The sequence below is a fragment of the Cnephaeus nilssonii genome, assembly GCF_951640355.1.
Source record: "Cnephaeus nilssonii genome assembly, chromosome: 10".
Lineage (NCBI taxonomy): Eukaryota > Metazoa > Chordata > Mammalia > Chiroptera > Vespertilionidae > Cnephaeus > Cnephaeus nilssonii.
Genome location: NC_137081.1, coordinates 21,886,130 through 21,902,513, shown reverse-complemented (window position 1 = coordinate 21,902,513; position 16,384 = coordinate 21,886,130). Strand labels below are relative to the sequence as shown.

The following is a 16,384-nucleotide window of genomic DNA, read 5'->3' as shown; positions in this document are numbered from 1 at the left end:
GGGCTAGCTGAGGGCACCTTAATTCAAGGGAACGAGGGGCTGGGTGAGGATGTCCCTGACCTTGCTTCTCACCCACCAGGGCCCTCCTACAGCTACCAAAGTCTACCTTTGCCTCTCTCCTCTTTTTTCCAACCGTAGGACCTTGGGAGACTGTAAAGCAGGATGACTGGGTTCTGATCCCCACACTAATCTGGCTGCTTCTCCCTGACCTTGAACCCACCACTGCCTGCTGATCTGTCCACCACCCTCATTCTCTGTTCCTCCCGTTGGGACCTTCCAGGTTCCATTAGACCAAACTATGTTTTCCTTCTGCAAGGTGACTCAGTGTCCATCAAGGTGAAAGGTGTTGAGGGCGGAGATGGTCCCCTTCTCCTCTGAATGTTCTCTAGTCCACCTTCTGTTCTCATTTGCAAATCTCAGCCATGGTCCTCTCTGAGCTGTTGGAAAGTTCTCCCATCTACCTCCACTGTCCCACTTTATTTCAGCCCATTTCCCCTATTTGCAATCAGTACATTGATTCCTGCCTCGCCCTTCAGCCAGTATACATAAGCCCAATGCCTCTTGGGCCCCATTTCATCATCTCCACATCTCCCTTCGGGCCCTTACCAAATCCCACACACCCTTGCCTGTTCAATGATGGGATCCAGCTTTGGTCTCAGGACTCTAGTCAGCTTCTGGCCCAGAGAGAGGTTGGGGGTGGGCAACACCCTATTTGTTCCTTCCGCAACTTTTCCTGTCTTCCTTTACATGTCAGACTAGCATATGTCAGATCACCATGACTCAACTGGTCTGGTGTCCAGCCCCCTGCCACACCTCACCGCCCACCCTTCCTTCTAGAGGCAGCATGCTCTCCAGAGTTACACCTCCTGCCTCCAAATTCCAACCCTGATCCTGTATCGCCCATTTTCAGTCTCTCCTCCCCCAGCTCTGTCTTCCTTAAGCATGGAAGGCAGAGGAGGATGGGGCCAAAGCTTATGCTGTAGTGGACACTGCTGGGGGAGGAAGTGCCCACCCCCTATTCCTCCATTCCCCACGTGCCACCATTACCCCCCTTCCCTCCTCCTCCTCAGGATGGTATGGCAGGGAACCCAGCCCCCACAGCTCTCCTGGGTGAACAAGAGGAAAGGAATGAGGCAGGTGTGTCTGGCTGCTCCTGCTTACCCCTCCTCCCTGGGGACTCTTACCTGCCTGCCTGCCTGTGGAGCTGTTTTTTGGGGGATGGTGAGAGAAACCCTGTATTCCATAGAGGCAGAAGCGCTGAGCATGTGAAAGGAAGGCCATGCTGCCTTAGCATGTCTGGGAGCTGCTGGGATGCAGGCATTGGAGGGGAAGGAGCTGAAGACAAGCTAGTGAGGTCAAATCTCCCAGCTGGTGGGCCTACAAGGGTTCACCCTTTCCTTCTTACCCTTCCCTAGGGGTAGGGAGACATGGGACAGGGCTAGGGAAATATGGGGGATTTTTGTAGGCTGGCAATTGGGGAGAGGAATAAGACTCTGTCCTTGTCCAGTTGATCATGTAGGGTGGCATTCTGGGGTGAACTGAGGCAGACAGCAGGATCCCCAACTGTGAGCAGCAGGAGGCCTGGATGAAGAGGTGAAGTATTCTTTCCCTAAGATCCTGATCCCACCTTCCTCTCCACTCCCGCCTCCTCTTTGAGGATCTGTTCCAGAAAACATCAGATCTGAGAGCCAAGGAGAGTGTGACACTGAACCAGCTCAGCAGTGTTTTCATGGGGACATGGGGATGGGGATGTGCTTGCTGACCTAAGGACACCCTGAGTTGGGGATCTGGGGGCACAAGAGATCCAGGAAGGATGCCTCCCTCCCCCACCCCAGCCTTATATACCCCACCTCCCCTGCCTGGACTCAGAGAGACCAGAATCCAGACAGTGAGTCTCCTTGGCCCTCCCCCGCCACCCTTCTCCCAGCCGCACCTCCTAACCCCACCTGCTCCCTGGGGCACTGGGCTGGGTTGAGCTGGGTCTTGCCCAGGATTACTCCTCTCAGAGTGCCTCCTGTCTCTGCTGACGGGTGCTGCTGGGCACAGCCACTCGTCCTGGCTTGTGGCAGAAGGTTCAGATACAAGCTGGACTGCTAGAGCTCTGGCATCAAGGGCTCTTGATCCAGCTCCTTGTCAACATCCCCTGCCTCCACTCCATCCAGTCTGGGCCCCATCTCTGGGTTGGAAGACAGCTATAAGTGTCCTAACTGGATCCCCTGCTGTCAGCTTGTCCTCCTTCAGCCAGTTCCCCCATGCAGTAATCCAGGTGGGAATTAGACCATGACACTTGCCTGTGCCTGCTTAAGACCCTGTGAAAGTTTCCATTCCTCTTAAATAAAATCCCAACTCCTTATCTTGACCTAGGACACATGATATGACCCTTCCCCTGCACCCTGCTCCTCTCCTGCTAATCTATCCCTTGATTTCTTCACTCCAATCGCACTGGCCTCTTTGCTATTCCTCATCAGAGCTTTTGCATTCACATGGCTTCTGCCTGGAAAGCCCTTACCCTCAATCTGGGCATGGCTGTCCTTCTTATGGGGCCCCCAGCAAGAGTATCACAACCCCAGAGGCCTTCCTGGACCAATCAATGGCTTTATCTAAAGGAGCCCCACTCCCCCAAATTACTCTACATCCAGCACCCCGCTTTATTTTCTTCATCGCACAGAGCATTGCGATGTTTTGAAATGAACATTGTCTGAAATGAACTTGTTTACGTATTGACTTGTTTATTGTCCATCTCCCCCAGCCAGAATGTAAACTCCAAGAGGGCAGGTGCTGTCTCTCTGATTCACATCTGTATTCCCAGCACCCCTCATCCCCTGAAGAGTACCAGGCCACAAAGAGTGCAAAATAAATATTTGTTAATTGAATGATGAGGGGCAGAAGCCTGTCAGGGAGGGTGTCTGGGCCTCTCTAGGATCTCTGCAGCTCAATTATGTCCATTTCTTCTTTTCAATCCTCTTCCCGCTGCCCATCAGCTTCCATTCATTTCCCTCCCACTCCAGGGGAAGGGGTGAAGGATGAAAGGAGACAGGCTTGGGGTTGGCGGCTGACACTCGCCCCAGGATGTGGGGCAATTCCCAGCCCAACTGAGCAGCCAGAGCTTGGAGCCCCCAGAAGTGAGTGATGAGGTCTAGACTTTCCCGTGATTACAAACTTGAGGACCCTCAGAACTGTCAGGTTCCCCATAAGATCATGTGACTCAACCTCCTCTCCCAGGAGCCAAGGCGACTCTGTCAAGATCTCAAGCAGCAGAGAGAAAGGGCCAGTCTCAGGGAGGGGAGCCCTCGGCTACTTGCAGACGCTGACCCACTCAGTGATGCGGCACTCCTCACAGACCACGAAGCAGCACCAGTGGAAGCGGCAGTGGCAGCGCTCGCTGCGTGTCTGGCGCAGGATGTTGTGGCCCCGACCACAGCACATGCTGCCACAGCCGTCGGGGCCCGCGCTGCTCTTGTTGCACAGGCGGCCCACGGTGCCCGCCGAGTCCAGGCGCGGCTCGCGCTCGCAGAAGTCGGGCGACTTCTCGAAATAGACCAGGTCTGCAGGGCTGGCCCGGCGGCGTGGCCCGGGAGCGCCCGGGGCCGGAGAGGGAGCCCCCCCTGGGCCCAGCTCCAGCTGGCCGCTGTTGCGGTTGTGCGGCCTGATGAGTGTGGCGCGGTGGAAGCGGTTGCGCAGCAGCGCCCCCACAGCGCGGAACTCCGGTGTCACCTGCCAGCAGGTCTTGAGCTGGCAGCTGCCTGAGGTGCCGTGGCACTTGCACTTCCGCCGCATGTTCTCCATCACGGCCTGCGGAGGGAGGCGCGGTGAGAAGTGACCCAGGCCACCCCACTGCCCTCCTTCCAACACAAGACGCGGGTCTGAGAGAGTCAGAGGCTTTTGGAAACCGACTCCCATTGAACGGAGGCCCGAAGCGGGGTTGGAGGGCGGGGGTCGCACAGCCCCTGAGCCAGGCTGTCCAGAAGAGAACTCTGCCTGCTCTTCTGCTGCTCTCGCACCCACCTCCCACCAGGCCAGGCCTTCGGGGAATTCCCTCTTTCCTGCTCACCCCCTCCTCCTGCCCGCCTTTCCCAGCACCTGCAGGGGGCCCTTGGGGCTGGAGGCTCTTGCTTCCTGAGGGGGGATCCCAGATCCTCAGGGAAATTCCCTCTCCTTCCATCCCTCAGGTGGGGGCCGAGAGCAGGGGTTTGCTGGCCCCACTACATCCCAGCCCCAAAGCCTCTGGCCTTGCTCCAGGCTGTGAGTGGGGGCTTTGGGGAGTCTGAAAAAGCCCCTTTCCTCCTCTGGGCCCTGAAACCCTTTGCAGGGAACAGAGGAGGGGGGAGGGGATGGAGAGACAGCCCTCCCCCCAGTATACTGTCTGGGGCTTATTCTGTCCAATGCCGACTACCACAGTTCCTCCTAGGAAACAGAACACCAACAGGGCCCAAAGACTTTACCTGAAGGCAGAATGGGAACAGAACCCAAAGAGCCAGGCCCGCCAACCCAGTGAAAGTGGAGAGAGGTTCCCAGACCTCCAAAGGAGGTAGTTAGGGAACAGAACCCACTCACGCCCTGCTCTTCTCTGGAGTCTCCTCCCAAAGAAGCCCTTGGCATTATCCTCACCAGAGGACCCAGAGGGCGTTGACCACATCCTTCTCTCTCCCCATTCCACATCAAAAATACACCCTCAGACAGGGAGAGCAATGATCTGGGGCCCTCAACCTGGGCAAGAGGGCCATAGACAGACCCCCTGCTCATCCATGTTTTAAAGGGCTCCTCAGCCTATATGTGCAGCCTGCGGTGTCAGCACCACGTGGGAACCAGCCCAAAGCCTCCCCTGGCCAACAGCTCCAGAACATCTGCTTCCCACAGGCAGCAGCCATTAATTAACCAGTTTAACGATGAGGAGGAGGCACTGCTGGTATGGGCTGGGAGAGTACTGAAGCTTGGGAAAAGAGCTGCATGGACAGGGCAGGGCTGGGTGGGAGCTAGACTTGACCTGAGGGTGGATATGCCTCAGTTTACTTCACCTCTAAGGCAGAATGGGAAGAGCTAAATCAGCTTGGAGATTTTTTTGGAAGGAGAGGGTGAATCAGCCTGACTGAGGGGCCAGGAGAAAGGGGAGTGAGATGGAGAAGGTGCCAGCCAGAGTGAAGGGAAGCCAGGACCAAGGCCTGAGCAGGCCTGGCAGGGCAAGAGAAGGGGCAGGGTAGGGTGGAATAGCCAGGAAAGGAGAGTGCTGAGTTACCATGAGGCTAAGGAGGCACCTTAGTGTAGGTGTGCACCTAGAGTAGACTATGCTGTAAGCAAAAGAGCAGGGTCTCAGAGCTCAAGTGCCCAGAGATAAATCCTGCCTCTACCCCTTTCTCACTGGTTATATCACCTTTGGTCAGTTTAGTCGTTCTGGGCCTCAGTTTCTATATCTTAACCTGAGGTTCATAATAGTACCCTCAATAGGTAGTTGTATGATTAAGTAGGTTAATATGTAGTAAAGTGCTCCAAACAGTACCTAACACATAGTAAGCACTCAATAAATCCAGTTTATTATTACTTTCATCTCTCTTTCTCTCTCTCTCTCTCTCTCTCTCTCTCTTCAAATGAATGAGACATTTGAGGTAGCATGACCATTTGAGGGTAGGGAAGACTGGGACACAGTTCTACAGAGGTTCCTAGGAACCTCACTTTGAGGAATTCCCCATTCTGCACAGAAAGGTTGGGAGAGAAGGGGGTTGCAGCAGAGGATATCATGGAACACTAGAGCGGATGGCCTTCTGGATGATCCAGTTCAAATTTCCCACTTCATTGGAGGAGAGAGGGTGGCAGAGCCAGGCCTAGACCCCTGAGGTCTGACTATAACCCTGTCTCTCACCATTGTTCCCAGTGGAAATGGGCAGAGCAGGCTGCCCAGCAGAGGGTGAGTTAATGAGGGCAGGGGTTGTTTCTGCCCTCTATCCCCAGGCCTAATCAAGTGCCTGGCACACGGTAGATATCCAATGCATGTTTGTTGACTGAATTAGGAGGGGGCAATGAGAAAGTTGCTGAGTTAGGGGGAGCCATGTGATTCCCAGAGGAGAGGCAAGCTGGGGAAGGGGAGGGGCCCGTGGCAGAGGGAGCAGAGTGAGGGGTTGGGAAGGGTAGCTCTTACCTGCCTCCCAACTCGGTTGTTGTGGAGTCTCATGCGTGCGTGGATGTCTCTGTGAGGCTCCCGGGAGTCCAGAAAGTCTTTAGAGAAGCGCTCCCCAAAGCCCACGTCAGGGCTACAGCCGCCCCACTCCCAGGAGTCCTGCAGGCCAGGGCTGGCAGGGGGCAGGGCTGGGTGCTCGGGAACCCCGTGGCTCAGGCCCTTACCCCGCTGCAGCGCATCCAGCTGTAGGCGGTGCAGCTTCCGAAGGAAGGCCTCCTCATCCCCACGCCGGGATGCATCACAGCCGCATGCCCTCAGTTTGCCCAGGGCACAGGCATTGGAAACTGCGTGCACTACGCCGGCTGCAGCGATGGCATATGCGAAGGCACTCTCTCGGAAACCTGCAGGTAGAGATCCAGGAAACTTAGGCTCTGAGCAGCCTTGACAAACCATCCCTCTGCCTTCCCTACCCAAGCTTCTCACCATACAGAGGAGAAACTGAAGCCCAGTGTTGGGAGAAGGCCTGTTACAGGGCACCGAGTCAAAGGGGGTCATAAAGCACACCAGAAGTTCTGCCCAGAGGATGCAGGTGGTGGGAGTCTCCCTCATAACCCTCCTTTTTGGCACTTATTTCCCTGTTTCATTAACATCACCCTTAGCAAGCTCAGAATTTGTGTCTACACCTCTCCTTTTGGACAGAAGGTATCGTATCTGTTAAACATTCTTTTTTAAAATCAGGGACTTGCCCTAGCTTGTTTGGTTCAGTGGGTAGAGTGTTGGCCTGTGGACTGAAGGGTCCCAGGTTCGATTCTTGGTCAGGACACATGCCTGGGCTGTGGGCTCGATATATATTTAAAATAAAACAAAATCAGGGACTTAATCTATTACCTCTCTTATAATATTTGCATTGTAAAAATAAGCCTGCAGAAAGAAGGCAAATTAGGTAACCTAAAGAATAAATCACCAGTGATGGAATTCCAGGTTGCAGGAAATGTTGGGCAGATGGGTAAGTCAGAGGAGCTGGTGTCCTCCTAAAGCTCCTGGCCCCAAGATTGCCTGCCTGGTGACCCGCGCACCCCCACCCCCGCCCCCACCTCCAGGTTCACCATAGAACCTTTCTGAGGCCAGAATTGAGAGGCAGGGAAATCAATTGGCAGAATTTCCCCTTTTCCTGTCCACAGGACATTCCTGAACATCTAGGTCAGCTGAAGGTTGTTTGAGGGATGCTAGAGGTGAGCCCTGTGCCTTGCATGGGGTCAAGCATAATAGTGTTGAAAACTGAGAGGGAAGCATGAGCTAAGGCAAACACTTTCCCTGAGATGCTGGTCGTGGTAGGTGGCGGGGGGGCACAAAGACTCCCTCATGAGCCACTCTCAGGGGCTCAGGGCTGGGCCAACCTGGCCACTGACTTATCTACACAGCTTTCCTTCTTGGTGTTCCCAGCCTGAGCTTTTCTCTGGGACATCCCTGGTAGGTCTGGGCCTGTGGCAGGGGAAGGCCTACTTGCAGAAGAGTATCTGGACCCATTGCTCCCAGACCCACAGCTGCTTCTTGCTTATTCTGCCTCTGAGAAAGGACCAGCTGTGAGCAGGTTCTGGTACAAGTTTCTGACCAGTCTCTGAACCTGTGTGGGCAACGAAAGAAGCGGAAAGTAATAATAGTCCTCATACAAAGAGGAGACTCTACCTTTGCCATGGGCCTCTGCTGAGGAAGCCCAAAACTAGCCAGAGGCTGAAGGCCTTGGGGGAGGCCCGAGGTTCAGAGGAAAAACTAGGGCCTTCCATTCAGCACCAAAGAATGGAAGGACAAGCTCTCAGAGGACTTACAGCTCCAGAGAGCCCACCAAGACTGGACAGAGACCCTAGCCCAACCTCACCTTGTGCACTACAGGCCCCTGTCCTTCTCTTCCTGCCCAACCAAACCAAACAAAAACCAAACAAACAAAAACACCCCAAGATATATAGTAGTAGTTAAGATTATGAACTTAAAATCAGATTGCCTGGGTTCAAATCTAGGCTCTTCCACTTACTAGATGTCAATAGCTATATGACCTTGGCCAAGTGACTTGACTTCTCTGTGCCTCACTTTTCTCATCTGTAAAACAGGGTTATTATTATCTGCCTCACTGTTGTTCCAAGGATTAAATGAGTTAGTAAATTTAAAGTACTTAGAAAAATACCTTACTCGTAGTAAGTACTATATAAACATTAACTATTAAGTTCTTCCTGCTGTCTGACCTCGCTCACTATTTCTATAGTTTCAGGCCATTGCTTTTCGTTTCCCTGATCAGGGACAGAGCCCAGAAGCTCATAACCCACTCGACAAAAATTACTTGGGTCACCAGAAGCCCATACAGCAGACAGTCCCTCTCTATTTTCTCTTTCCAACTTGTGGTATCTTTGGGATCTTTCCGTAAGAAGCCAGCTATGAACAGACAAGAAGGGATGGGTATTTGCTGGAGCCTTCAAAGGGGATACTGGGAATTGTTGGCAGCTGCAGAGGAGTAGACACTGCTCTGGGAGGTGGGGCCCAAGAGAAAGGAGGAGAGATTCACGCTGAGGAGCACACCCTGTGTTTATCCATTGCCTTTTGTCTATGGAACTCTGAAGCACTTCTCTTATTGCTGAGGGAGTCATCAGCCTGCTCCTTAGACAAATGGCAATACTCAGACCTCAGAAATCTACCCCCCAAACACACACACACACACACACACACACACACAGTGAAAGGGAGATGCCCAAGGTCATGGAGGTTATGGAGCTGGACCCAGCCCCAGCTCTCCCAGTTTCCAGGCCTGACAACTTTCTGCTGAAGGCCTTTTGACAGGGAAGACCTGCTGCTGAGTAAGAAACCAGGTAGCCCAGTTCCCAGTTCCCATGGCCCTGACTATGGATGGCACCAGGAAAGAGCAAGAGGCTGGTCCAGGGGGATGTGCTAAGCCAACCATCATATTCTAGGCTCTGTTACATTCAAGGAAAGGCTGGAGGAATCTGGAGAAATGTAGTCCACAGCCTGCAATGACCACCCATACCTACCACAGGCAGCAAAAGAAACCATTCCATGGTCTCTAGTAGCTGTCACAGCCCCATGTAGGTGTGACCAGGCAGAGTTTGTGCGGCCACCCTCTGTTCTAAGCATCCAGGCCTCGAGAAGTCCAGCCCACTGGGTCTGCCTCCAGTTCCCATTCAGGGCCCCAGTTTCGGTCCTGGCCCCGACTGTCTGGAGCAGACGCAGGCACTGTGCCATCTGGCCAGCTGGAGGGGGAGAGGGGTGGGGACATGGCCAGCTGGGCTGCCCGGAGCATTGGTTGGGGTGGGGGTGGGGGGCTCGTTAAGACGCACAATTAGCCTCTCTGCCTTTGATCTGGGACAGGGACTGCCAGCATCTAAGTGGAGTCAGCTGCTGCTACAGGCTGAAGCCAATGGCCAGGAAAGGGCTGGGGGAGGAGATTTGGAGGGTAGGGGAGTGTTGAGGAGAGAGGATTCAGGAGCCAGTGGGAACCTGGAGGGGGTAGAGAAGCTTGAGCCCTGCCCATTTGAATCAGACAGGAAAGGGGAAAGGTCTGGTCCCCATTCCCGCTGTGCAAACAATCTGTGCGTGCTCATGTGCCTGGGCTGAGAGGGAGAGAGTTGTGTGCATATGGCAACACTTAGGGATGACACTGAATGTGGCTACATGCTTGCACAAACATGGGTAGGAGTGTGTGTGCATGTCAGTTTCATTTCTTGGACTACTCTTACATTGCACAGTTCACCTCTGGGCACAGAGATCATGGTGGCCATTTAGCTTGGGAGGCAGTATGGCAGGAATTGAGTGGAATCTCTAAAGTTAGCTGGCCTGCACTTGAGTTCTGGTTCTACAGCTCACTTACAAGCTGTGTGACTAAACGCAAGTTATCTAACCTCTCTTAGCTTCATTAGTAAAAGGAGGATAATAATAGGACCTACGAATGGGGATTGTTTGAGGACCCTAAAGTGCAGATAAAGTGCTTTAGAAGAGTGCTTGGCACACAGCAAGTACTTAGTATGTGTTGTCTGATTCATTGGATGCCATTAGAATAATGGGACCTTAGGTGACCTTGGGATATGATTGCCTGTGCCTCTGTGTCCCCATCTGAGTTCTACCACATACCCCAAGCCTGGAGACGTAGGCATGAAACCAAGACTCTCTGAGGATGAATGTGAAAAGGAAGTGCGAGAAGAAAGAACCAAAACCTTGGAGAACAGAGGCTGGACTCTAATTTGCTGGTTTCTCCTGCACTAGGAGCCTGGCTTGCTGTGGGGCCTCCTGTGCCTTCTATCAGTTTCCAATGGGTCTGGGCCTTAGGGAGGGCAGTACCTAAACTGTGTGGGAGCTCCAGAACCTGCTGTGTGAATCTCCTGCAGTCTCCTTCATCAAGCCTCTCCCTGTCCTCTGATCGCTTCTCACTCCAGGGTCCAAGTCCAGCCTGAAGTAGCCCCTTCCTCAAATCTCCCTCTGGTCCCTGAGTGAGAGATGGGTTCTCTAGTTCTCACGAGGAAGAGCTCCCCTCTAGCTGGTCTTCTGCCAACACTCCACCCACCCAGGCACTAACCCTCTGGGTCCTAGAACAAAAAGCTGGGAATACCAGTGCCCTTGACACTTAGGTCACAGCTGCCCCTGGGCTGGATAAAACAGCCAGTATGGACTGGGAGTCCTCTCACAGCTTTTATTCTGACTCTAGCCTCCTAGAGGCCCCTCTCCTTGTCCCCCAACCCCAGGCTTCAGCACACACACACACACACACACACACACACACACACACACCAATCTCCTCCCCTTGGCTGGGTAAAGCCCTGTTATATGTCCTGCCTTCCCAAGAACACACTCCAGGTACTCAACCTCCTTTCCTTCTCTCTCCTACCTCAGCCCAACCCATCTCAGGAAAGGCGCCAGGACAATTAGATGACAGTAACAGCATTAAAATGGAAGGCCCAAGGGACCACCTCTTCCCAGCAGTTTCTGCATTTTAAACATGGCAGGATGCACCTTCAAGAAGCCCTATTGGCAGCCTGGGTCCGAAGAGGGCTCAGCACCTTGATATTCTATGTGGCAGAACTGAGGTCACCTGGCCCCACAATGGACAGCCCATAGCTTAAAAAGAAGTGAAACTGTGGAAAGGGCCTATACCAGGGGCCGGCGGCCACCAACAGTGGTCCCATGGGATTTAAACTCAGCTAGTCCTTCAGGTCGATGGGCCAGGGCAGACCAAGGAAATGACCCCATGAGGGTGAACTGAGAGGTGGAGATGAGAGAGGTCCTTTGGGGGGGGGGGGGGGGTGGCAATTCCTTTCCAGAAGCCTAGAGTCCCCTCCTCGAGGGAGAGGTACAAATGAGGTGTCGCAATGCCGGGAGCAGAAGCCGCAGAGGTGTGCGACGGTGTTCTGAGGCCAAAGGAAGGAGCCCAGCCTCCTTGCCAAGCCCAGGAGTCGCTGTCCCGCCCCCTCCCCGCTTTGGGCGCCGCCCCGCCCCGGCTAGCCCTGGCAAGTCTCCCCCTCCACCCCTAACCTCTCCCCCTACCGTCCCCCCAGCTCACCTCCCGCTTATTAAACTGCAGGTGAACCCGGGAGCGCCTGGCGCCGCGCCAAGCCCGCTCGGTTCCACCGCTCGGAACTCGCCCCCAGTGTCCAAGACCCTGCGTCCTCTCCACCGGGCGCACGGGCCTCGCCAGGCGCAGCCACCGGGACGCCTGGCTCACTCTGTCTAGAAGGGACAGGAGGACCAGAAGGGAAGAGGGGCGCCGAGGCCAGGAGGGGTAAAGAGCTAGTTTTGCCTCGCCCCTTCGGAAGCGGCAGGGCTGAGAAGCTCAGCGCCCGCCTGAGTCCCAGGGAGCGGAACCCAAGCAAAGTACTACGGTGCCCTCACGGCGCGGCCCGGGCGCTGGAGGGAGATCGTGGCTTCGGGGAACTCGGGTGACCTAGAGACCCACCCGGAGTGGGAGCGGGCGCGCGGCGGCGGCCAGCGCCGGCCTGGCCCGGCCAGGGCGTGACAGATGCGGAGGCCTGTCACTTGGTGTTGGCCGGCGCTCAGCGGGGCAGGGCGGGGCGGGCGCCGGTGGGCCGGCCAGCCGGGGTCCGGGCCCGCCGCCCTCCAGTGGCTGGAGAGGCTCGAGAGCAGCGGGGCGGGCGGGGCGGGAGCGCAGGGCCGGGCGGGGGGCGCCCTCTCGGAGCGGCGCGGCTGGGCCCGGGAGCCGTCTGCTGCGGCCCGCGGGGATTAGTTCGCGGCTGCATGCCGCCACACGCGTCGGGCTGGGCTCCGCCAGGGAGAAACAGCGCCCCGGGCTCGCGGGGGAGGCAGGAGGGAGAGCGCGCGGGGGCGGGGCGGGCGGCCCGGGGTTGGGCTGGGGGAGACTGGGAATGCTCAGAGGGGTCCTGGGAGGGGTCCTGGTGAAAAGGGGAAGGCGCTGGCTTTCTAAGTTCTCTCTGAAGTTGGGGTCCATTGGAGCCTTATTCTCCCAGAAGCCTCAGGCCCCTAGGCCAAAGGGTATAGGAGTACCCCTCCTTTCCCCTTCACTGTCAACCGAGGTCCCCACATTGTCTCACCTAAGCAGCTGAGTAGGAGAGATAGGTATCCAGCCGGGCCCAGCTAGGAGGCAGGACCCCCATCTTTCCCACAGCACCTGAGTCAAGGCCTAAGATACCAACCCAGGAGGTAGGTGTGAGCAGAAATGAGTGACAAAACCTTCCTAGATCTCCAGCCCAAGCCATTCTAGGGACTGCCCAGGTGAGACCTGGGTCACCTAGCAGTGAGGAGGGAGGGCAGGAGTCTTAAGTTTCTCTGTGTCGTGAGGGAAAAAGAAATTGGCAGGGCCTCCAGGCCTACTAGGCTGGAGGCACACACACCCAGTGCCTCTGATTCAGAGAGAGCTTTCCAGGGAGGTGAGGATGACACATGGCTGGTGGCATACCCTGCTGGGAAGAGCTTCTTCGGAAGTACAGACCTTTTACCTGCCCAGGCTTCCCTCACCTACGCCATTTGGCAAAAGTCCCCCATGCCTCTTCATGCTGATTCTGGGTACTTTATCACAGGCTCTCTAACCTCAATGCTGTTTGCTAGGTGGAGGGTAAGTGAGGCAGGTCACAGATATAGATAGTTCCTGGGCCTGAGATAATGCTGTGCTGATGACAGGGCAGGATAACTCAGGAGTCCTCTTCTCAGGCATGGAACCTGCCACCCTGGGACCACACAGCCCAGCCTCAAGCCAACTCGTCCCCATTTGTCTGCCCCTTACCCCCCTCACTGTGGGGGGCATTTCTGAGACCAGATAAAGGTAGCATGGCTGGCAAATGGGCACCTGAGGAGGTTGCCAGCTTGTGGGAGTGGGTTGGGGATGGCTGGCAGATAGGTTCTAAGGTGGAGGTGCTGGATGGGGCAGGCAGAGGGGAGAGATGAGGGGCAGCTACCTCTGCTGAAGATGGGACTCTCGTAGGGGATCTTATTTCGAGTCTCGAGACTAGAGCAGTTCCAGCGCTGATCCCGGAACTGGTGCTGACATTCGTGGATGGCAATCTGGATGCCCTGGATGGCTGAGGCAGCCACGTCAGGGTGGCGCACGCACACCTCCATCTGCCGCCTACTCAGGCCGGGCAATGTCAGGCACACGGTGTTGGCGTCGAGCACGGGCTCCGGGGGAAGGCGGAGGCCCAGAATGTCGTTGGGTGCAGACCTGCAGAGTGGGATGGGGGTGGGTGAGTGTTTGGGGAACGAGGAGGACCCCATCTAACAATACACAGTCTGTCCCGAAGGCTATAATCCCCAAGGCGTTGGTGGTATAGTGGTGAGCATAGCTGCCTTCCAAAGGCTATAATCCCCTGGCCTTTGAGTTTGGGCCCGTCAGTGTACCCCTAAAGCATTCTCTTTTCCTTGACCTTCTCACCAGCATCAACTCCAACAAAACCCACCCAGCTGCACACCCACACAGGTAAACATGTGCAAATGCACACACCTGGAATACCTGCACACACAGTATTTTACAAGTACATCTGCAGACATAGATGCTTACCCACACAGCATTCCCCAGAAGACCACTCTTTAAGACATGTTTCAGACATATTCCTGAAGACACATTGAGGTGAACACCCAGACCCACTTACACACATGCACACTTCACCAGACATAGTTACACACAGAGACACACAACACATGCACACTTCACCAGACATAGTTACACACACAGACACAAAACACATGCACACTTCACCAGACATAGTTACACACACAGACACACAACACATGCACACTTCACCAGACATAGTTGCACACACAGACACACAACACACTTCACCAGACATAGTTGCACACAGAGACACACAAGTACACACAAGTGTTCATCTTAACATCTAGGAGCTCTCACATTCACATAAATGTGCACACAGACTGCTATTTACATAACACAGCTTGCTGGGCTCACTCAAACACACACACACACACACACACACACACACACACACACACAGAACCCTTCCATCTTCAATACCTCACTGACCCCACCTGGGCTACACCCTTCTAACCCCCAACCCTGTCCCTGCCTGTGAGCCATCTCCAAGGTGGAGCAAGGCAGTTTGAACTTACTCCTGGGGTGGGGGTGCATGCCCCCAGCACAGCACTGACTCCAACTTGGTACTTGCTACACACACACACACACACACCTTCCCTTCTAGTAGCCATCACTCTCCTGGGCACTGCCCTGTCTCCCTGGACTGCCCATATTCTGTCACCAGTTCTACACCCTCCTATGAGGACACTGTCTTTCATTGGGCAGCAGGACTTTCCTGCGACACTGTCCCTCCCTCCTTCCAGGGTCCCCAGAGGCCTCCGTGGCTGGGGGTCCCAGTTCTCTAGGAGGGCGGAGCATAAGGTGAGGGCTCACCTGGGCAGGGCGGCAGCCAGCAGCAGTAGGAAGAACAGGAGCGCGCAGAGCGCGGGCCGCGGCTGGGGCCCAGGTCGGAGAAGCCGCAGCCAGGGGCAAGGGTGGGTGCTGCCCATGGCGCGCGGGCCGTGATGGGCGGGGAGTAGGGGGCTCACAGCCCGGCAGGACCCTCGAGCCAGGGGCGACGGCGCATGATCCGCGGGGGTCGGGGTGGCTGCGACACAGAGCTCCGACCTGGGTCACGGCTCCGGGAGCAGACGGCGCCCGCCTCCCCGCTCCATGGGGCAGCGCCCCCGGGCACCGCCCCCGGGGGGGGGGGGGTAGCGGGCGGGCGCACCGGGCACCTCCTGGCACAGGGGTCCAGGGAATTTCCCGAGGCCCCCCTGCGACAACTCCTGGTGCCTCTTGAGGGTAAGGGGGGCCCGGAGGTGCTGCGGGCTGGGGACGAGAGGCTGGGGTGCCGGCAGCCCCCCAGCACTGCCCCGCCGAGCCTTCGCTTCCGAGGGCGTGTAGGGCGAGCCGGGGTGGGGGCTGTGGGGGGGCGGCGCTGTCTGTGCCTGGCCTCGCCGCCCAGAGAGTGAGTGACTGTCCCAGCTCGGGGAGCTCCGCCGCCTCCCCACCCCCCAGAGTGTCTCAGGGCTCTACCCCACGTGACGTCACGACGGGGTGGAGGAGTGGAGGCGTGTACGCGTCCTGAGGCCACTGCGTCCGCTCAGGACTCTGGGTGGGAGCGGACACGCCGGGGGTAGGGGAGGAGAGGGCTGGGGTCTGTGCGCGCAGGCACAGGGAGGTGCCGGTACTCCGGACGTGCTGGTTTGTGCTGGAAGGTGTGTGTTACTGGGAGGTGTGGGTGCCTGGCTGAGACACAGCTGCTGGGGAGCGCCCCCCCCCCCAATACACACACCTGCAAGGGCTGGAGGGGGAAGGGCTGGCCCCTCTGCTCGCCCCCCCCCCCCCCGCCACTTCAGGGGGGACTTCCCAGGCTTGGCTGGCTAGGCAGGTGTTGGATCCTGCAAAGAGGGGTTTGGCAGCTTCTGGATCTTGCTCTCCTTCGCCGTGTGACCTTAAACAGGTGCCTGCTGCTTACTGAGGCAACCTTTGCTCCTTTGTGAAATGAGGTTAATGAGGCCCCCTCGTCTAGTCACCTCGTCCAGCCAATGAAGACAAAATTGCTGGGACTCCAGTAGTAAATGCTTGTCTGGGCGCAGAGCACCCAGCGGTGGCACACCCTGGGAGGGGCGGGGTTAGAGAGCCTTTTAATCCTAAAGGTGTGCTTCAAGGGCGCCTTATTTCACCCTCTTCTATTCACAGGAAAATATTTAGGTTCAGAGAGGGTCGTGACTTATTTGGTTGGAACCAAAACCGGCTTGCTTGATCCTGAGCACAGC

At 56.2% G+C, this 16,384-nt stretch overlaps 1 protein-coding gene across 1 annotated transcript; it reads right to left on the bottom strand.

Moving 5' to 3' along the window:
- Positions 1–2,730: 2,730 nt before the first annotated feature.
- WNT10A (Wnt family member 10A) lies at positions 2,731–15,558 on the bottom strand. The gene is made up of 4 exons (XM_079782551.1): positions 14,997–15,558; positions 13,531–13,793; positions 6,131–6,510; positions 2,731–3,792 (listed from the first exon to the last, which is right to left on the bottom strand). Exons 1-4 carry the CDS (start codon positions 15,110–15,112, stop codon positions 3,295–3,297), a joined length of 1,257 nt encoding a protein of 418 aa, XP_079638677.1. The 5' UTR covers positions 15,113–15,558; the 3' UTR covers positions 2,731–3,294.
- Between the last annotated feature and the right edge of the window lie 826 nt (positions 15,559–16,384).